General features: G+C 42.1%; 1 protein-coding gene across 5 annotated transcripts in view; it reads right to left on the bottom strand.

Annotated features, from left to right (window-relative positions):
* Positions 1-489: 489 nt before the first annotated feature.
* The window catches only part of pbx3b (pre-B-cell leukemia homeobox 3b), a 56,348-nt gene continuing 50,837 nt past the window's right edge, over positions 490-6,000 (bottom strand). For 2 of the 5 annotated variants that reach the window (XM_080467092.1, XM_080467091.1), the window contains 5 exons: positions 4,675-4,840; positions 3,928-4,005; positions 3,383-3,495; positions 2,460-2,549; positions 490-715 (listed from right to left, as the gene is read on the bottom strand). In XM_080467092.1, the coding sequence (XP_080323218.1) occupies positions 623-715; positions 2,460-2,549; positions 3,383-3,495; positions 3,928-4,005; positions 4,675-4,840 (540 nt within the window). In that variant the 3' untranslated portion in view covers positions 490-622. The remainder of the gene's footprint in view (positions 716-2,459; positions 2,550-3,382; positions 3,496-3,927; positions 4,006-4,674; positions 4,841-6,000) is intronic. The other 3 variants (XM_080467093.1, XM_080467094.1, XM_080467095.1) reach the window with 2 other exon arrangements.

The following is a 6,000-nucleotide window of genomic DNA, read 5'->3' as shown; positions in this document are numbered from 1 at the left end:
AAAGCTGCCATTGAGCTGTCAACAGCAGCATTGTTGAGTTGCCGGACAAGACTGCGAGCACATTACAGTCAAAGAAACAGCTGCTTTAATCTGTGCATTGTACAAACTGAACAGGAACCCAATTATCAAAATGGAAAGTAGTAATTAAATCAGGATTCAAACAAATGGGCATTTAAAATGTCATAAAGTGTCAAGGAAAATATACGAGTGGCATCCTGTATTTTGAGTTCGGAGGAGATAATTATCCTGAAAGTTTACTTCAGCAACGTCTGAGGGCCATTTCTGTGTGTGTGTGTGTGTGTGTGTGTGTGTGTGTGTGTGTGTGTGTGTGTGTGTGTGTGTGTGTGTGTGTGTGTTTACCCCTAACAAGCAAATAAAAGTATGGCGATTACGCTTGATTTATGGAGACAGAAAGAAAACAGAGCGATCAAGAAACACTTGGTGTTCATAATGGAGGATGTGATGGTCGTGGGAATTTTTTTTCTTTTTTTCTTTTTTTCAAGGAATAGGAAAAAAACCAATTCTATTGTCAAAGTTTATATTTTAAATTATTCTCTGCAGTTGGTCAGCCAGTTAAAAAGTCCATGTCCTGCTCTTGAGGCAAAGATGCATGAATAGCGGATCAATTCGAGGTATCGGAGTGCACGCTTCCAGGTCCTTCTGTTGGAGATATTACAGAAGACGGAGTCGTTGCATCTTGCCATCCTCCATTAGCCTGTGACACACATGGGGAAAGGTTGCGATTACTATCACATACTGTGCAATACGAGAGCGGTAAACTCAAGACGCTTCCAAAAGTGGGAGAGGAAGGGAGAGGAAGAAAAAAAAGAAAAGGAAAAAAAAAAAAGACAGGCGTCAGCTGATATTACCATGTTGCAGATATGTTGATGCCGTGTGATTAGTTCAGTCTTTGCATTACAGTAGCATCAGCAAAGAGACTCTCAGAAACAAATTTGTCTTGTGTCCTGACCAATGGGAGCAGCTCCTGAAATCAGTGTCTAAGCAGATTTCGGAGGCGACCGACAGCTTGTCGCTACATATTCTCCTGTCAGTCAAGAAGAGGGAGGGCTCGGGCGGCGTGAGGTGGGGAGAACTGAGTGAAAGTGACAGGGCTGGGCCTCTCCAAGAGAGCCAGTCTTAGCCAGCCTGACTTTGCTTTGCTCCAGGCACGACCTAGCCTTTACTGGATCCCTCTACGTCACCACCAACAAAGCTAAAGGTTAGTCTCTGCAAATATATCTATAAGGCAATTTATATGTTGCAAAAAAAACAACAAAAAAAAACCAAAACAAAACTGAAGCTTTGCCATTTTTCCTTTTCAGCACATTTCCTGAGCGTATTACTCTTTTGTTCTCACGTTGAGGTTTTTCAGGGCTGTCAGTTAATGTTTTAGTGGGGATCACGCTGAGCTCTGGTGAGCCAGTAGGCACAGGTCTGCACTGCACATGGAAGTGAGAAACCTTGTGAGAAAGTGGAAAAACACTTGATCCTGCAAGGAGCTGACATGTCTAAAGAGCTTATAGCAATAAAGCTGCAGGAAAGCCAAAATGACACCAGCAGCACCGAGAGATGGAAACAGCCACCGCCATTTGTTTACATCAAATATGCTAATTTCCTTTCAACAGGAATCACTTTTTTTTTTAATTTTTGGGGGGATTTTCTGTAACGTGTCGTTGACGTTCAAACCTTATTTTGAAGCTCAGTTTTAAAATGTAATGCAAAAAATAAGCATGTGTTTTACCCAAGAAGAGAGCAAATCCTCCGGTTCAGATACAGAGAGAGAGAGAGAGAGAGAGAGAGAGAGAGAGAGAGAGAGAGAGAGAGAGAGAGAGAGAGAGAGAGAGAGAGAGAGATGTCTGATAGTATTTCTCTCTCTGTCTCTCTCTCACTCCTCGTCCTCTCTCATCAACTAAATTAATCTTTACTCTGATAGCTTCAGATTATGCGCCGCGTTACAAAAAGGCGCCATATCAAACCTCATCAGGAAAGATGGAATTCATGTCTGCGAGAAGCTGCGGGCCATCACGTGTTCACATTTTATCATGAAGATAAGTCTACGGAAAATTCTGTGAAGCATTTCAAAACTGTTAAAACGCAGCAGATGTGGTGCAGTGGGAGACTCCCCTTTTATCTTCTTAGTGAGTCAAATAAACTTTTATTAAGATTTTTTTTTCCCTATTCGACTGTGAATGGCTTCTTTTTTTAAATCACCTTTTTATTAATAAGAGATAAATTGAGGTTTTGAGAACTGTATACAAATTTTGTTTATAAAAAATGTGTTGAATAATCCAAATAATTGCAATTATCATGCAACAATACAATTTTAGCATCAGAATTGATGTGGCAGAAACTCAACCGTGAGCAATAAAACATAGTGAAGTGGATTTTTTAAATACAACTATTCAGTAAAACATGAATTAAACTCATTCACACTGTGTTTGAATCTTTAATCCACTTACATTTAGGCCGTGTGGACTGTACATGGCGTTCCCCCCCAGAGCATCATTGTATCCTGCCGTCTGACTGATAACATGGCGCAGGGTATCCACCTGGAAGGACAGACAGGGGTGGACAATCTGGTCAGCCGGGCGTCTCACAGGAGTCCATCACCGACTACAAACATGCTCAGACTTACTAACTAGTGTCACATGAAAAGGGGGGGGGACTCCTCAGACAGCAAGGTACAAAGCAAATAAAAGCCGATTCCTCAAATTAAACAAATGAATCAAAGCATATTAATATGAGCATGCTCATTTTTCTGTCGGGTCTATGGAGCTTATAAAAATGAATAAATAAAAGTGTATGTGAAAATAATCCAAATTAAAGCCGTTTCTAATTAGTGTTTCTAATCTAATCAAAAGGTGTAGATTTTTTTTTACTTTCATTAATGCATGAAAGCGAGTGTGTCGGTTGTGTAGCCATGTAAAACTAACAACATGGAAGACGTCAACAACAAGCAAATAACAGGATGAGACAGAAGGATAGCGATATAGAGTACAGAAATAAAGGGGTAAACATAGTACCAAAAACCCAATACCAACCCAAGAGCTCAAGTCAAAGCCAAATGCATTCACAAAATGTTTGGAATAGTAGTCAGGAAATTGCTTTGTGGCATGATAGCAGTGGGGTGGGATTATATTTTGGCTGCCAAAATATTCCATCCAAAGCGAAATAGTCAGTAAACACTTCAGTCAATCGGATGTTATTGGAGGCCTCGCCTGGTAATTTGAACTGCCCCTCGCCTGGGCAGCGTGTTTTTCTTATTTTCTATTTTTGGTTTTCATGTGCTTCAGACTGCACTGTGGATGGCTCAGTACACAGGCAAGACAAGGACAGCTCTCTGCACTGGTTGTCAGGACCTGTCCCTGATTGTTGATCCTACCTGTGACTGTACATTGGCTCCGACTTGTGCCCCTTGGTAAGAATCCCCATTCAGACTCTGCATGCTCAAGAACATGTCCCCAGAGTTTGGGAGGTTAAAAGAACCTGAAGAACCTGGAAAGGGAAGATGTAAGTAGCTGAATACATGAGAGGCCTATAAAGGGAAAAGCACAGACACACACACACACACACACACACACGCAGACACACGCAGACACGCACACGTCTGCACAAACAGACCCGACTCAAGCAGACAAATACACAGAAGAAAGACTCCCATAAAGCAGGCAACTACAAAGGTGGAAGGAAGGAAGGAAGGAAAACCAAACACGGGGTATGCAGATAGACTGAGGATCTCATTACGAATGAGGTGAACACACATGAAATGAAAATCACATGAACACAAGGGGGGACCGGTTCTATATGTGGTTGGTCGCTTAAGCTCCCAATTGTTCCACATCACCTATTTCCGAATCTGAAGTTGGCGGGGAAGGTATCACATGGTAAATGACAAGGACAATAAGAAGCTTATGAAAAGACCAGTACCAGTAAACATGTTGCTTAAAAGAGTGTTTTTGCTCTCTGCAGAATCCAGCTGAAACTCTTCATCTTTCATCTGGAATCCTGGGTGCAAGAAAAAGGGACCACTTCATAAGCTTACCACACCCTGACGCAGGACAACCTAGTCCTAACCGAGGATTACATTACTCATTACACTGGACTAAACATTCCCCTTTAGGCCCCACACTTTCTTTTATGATTCACTAGCAACTGCTTCTAATGTTATTTTGCTAGAATACTTATAATGTAGGTAAAATGCTCCCAGCAGATATGTTTCACTTTATTTAGCTAAAAAAAAAAAAAAGAGAGAAAGAAAAGGTTGACAACTCAGAATGACTACATACCATTACATTACAAATGACAGGAAGTTGACAGAAAGTCAGGGGAAAACAAATCCCATGGCATCATTCTGAATTCACTCTCTCTCTCTCTCTCTTTTTTTTTATTATATTTTGCCAAAAATACATGTGTTCTCGGTTCACAAGTCAGGAACGCTTCTCTTTATGCATGAGTTTGCTTGGCATCAACTGTCTTATAGACAGGAGACACTGTGATCCCCAAGCTGGGAGCAGAGCCTGTCACTCTTGCCTGTGTGAATGGTGCATGAGCGAGCGAGGCAGGCAGGCAGCAGGTTAAGAGCTGAGGTAGAGGGCAGATCCCCCTTTTTTCTTTTTTTTTTTCTTTCTCCTTTTCCTTTCCTTGTTAATTTTGTCTATATGCAGCAGTGCCTACCGGAGTTAGGTGTGGTAGGGGAGTTGGCCTGGCTGTTCTGCACTGCAGCGGCTGCAGCGTGTGCTGCATTTACAGCAGTCTTGGCGGCATACAGGTTGGCTTCTTCCTGAAACTTGCCGATATTTTTCTTGTACCGGATCCTCTTGTTGCCAAACCAGTTGGATACCTGTGTGGGAAGAGCAGAGGGAGGAGGAGCAGAGGAGTCAGACATCAAGCAGCCACAGCACCGTGCACTGAGCAGTGTGATTGTTTCAAGATGTCATGTTTGGGTCCATCAAGTACCCAATTCCCAGCCCCTGCAGTAATGTCCGCCGGGTACACAAGCTAATTAAGCCATAATCAGGAGCCACTTGTGTCTTCTCATGGATGGGAGCATGACATGCTCTCAGATCTGTCTCCTGACAAAACTAACACACAGGGGGGCTCTTACTGCACAGACTCTAAAGTCAACCTGCTATACATACATATTCCTCGCATCAGCACTGGCTTTTAGGGTTAGAAATACAGACGGTGCTCTCTGTGAAATGGATGATGTTTGATTTACTCCAGAATGCTCAGATCAGTGAGGATGAATGAGTGACACCTTTGTGTAAATGGGTGTTTACAAGATGGAAATATGCAAGAAAAACTAGCACATAGAGGCATGATTAGTTCAAATCTATATAAGGATATAGATTAAAATAGACGTCAAGTAGATAGGAAACAGAAACATGGGTAATCTAACAAAACAGTCACCATTTAAATATTGAGCCCTTGAAAAATGTATGTGTGTTTATACACATGCTCTTTGTAGTGGAGCCCAGTTTGATTGCAACGATGAAAAAACAAGTGTAAACGACCTACAAATAATATGACACGTCAAAAACTATTCCCTTCATATTTTAACGAAGTCAAATTACACTTGTGGCAAACAGAAAGCAGACATGAGTTCAAACTAATGCTTGAAACTGGATAAATTCAGACATAGAGGAGTTGGACATGTTAATTCCCCCGAATTGAAAAGATGACATCCAGCATCAGACAGTGAAAAGTTGCGTGAGGGCTGGACCTTATGTGTGAATGCTGGCTCTGCAATAACAGTGGAATAATAATGAGATGATGCTTGTTTTTAATGGTCCTATAAATTAGAGTGTCTTGTCGCGGTGCTGCAGCCCCCCTCTCAGGCCCTGCAGCCCACGGCTGGACCAGCCAAAGAGCAGCTGCCCCTAATGACGCTTTATTTAATTTCCACCCATGTGCTTAAATTTTAATATCCCCAGCAGCCCGCCAATGCTATGGCGTAAAAACCGACTGGATTTGCAGGACATCAGATCATTTCTATCCTGC

Source organism: Lipophrys pholis, assembly GCF_963383615.2.
Source record: "Lipophrys pholis genome assembly, chromosome: 7".
NCBI classification, from domain to species: domain Eukaryota; kingdom Metazoa; phylum Chordata; class Actinopteri; order Blenniiformes; family Blenniidae; genus Lipophrys; species Lipophrys pholis.
The sequence above is the reverse complement of the archived record's forward strand: the minus strand, read 5'-3'. Positions and strand labels throughout refer to the sequence as shown.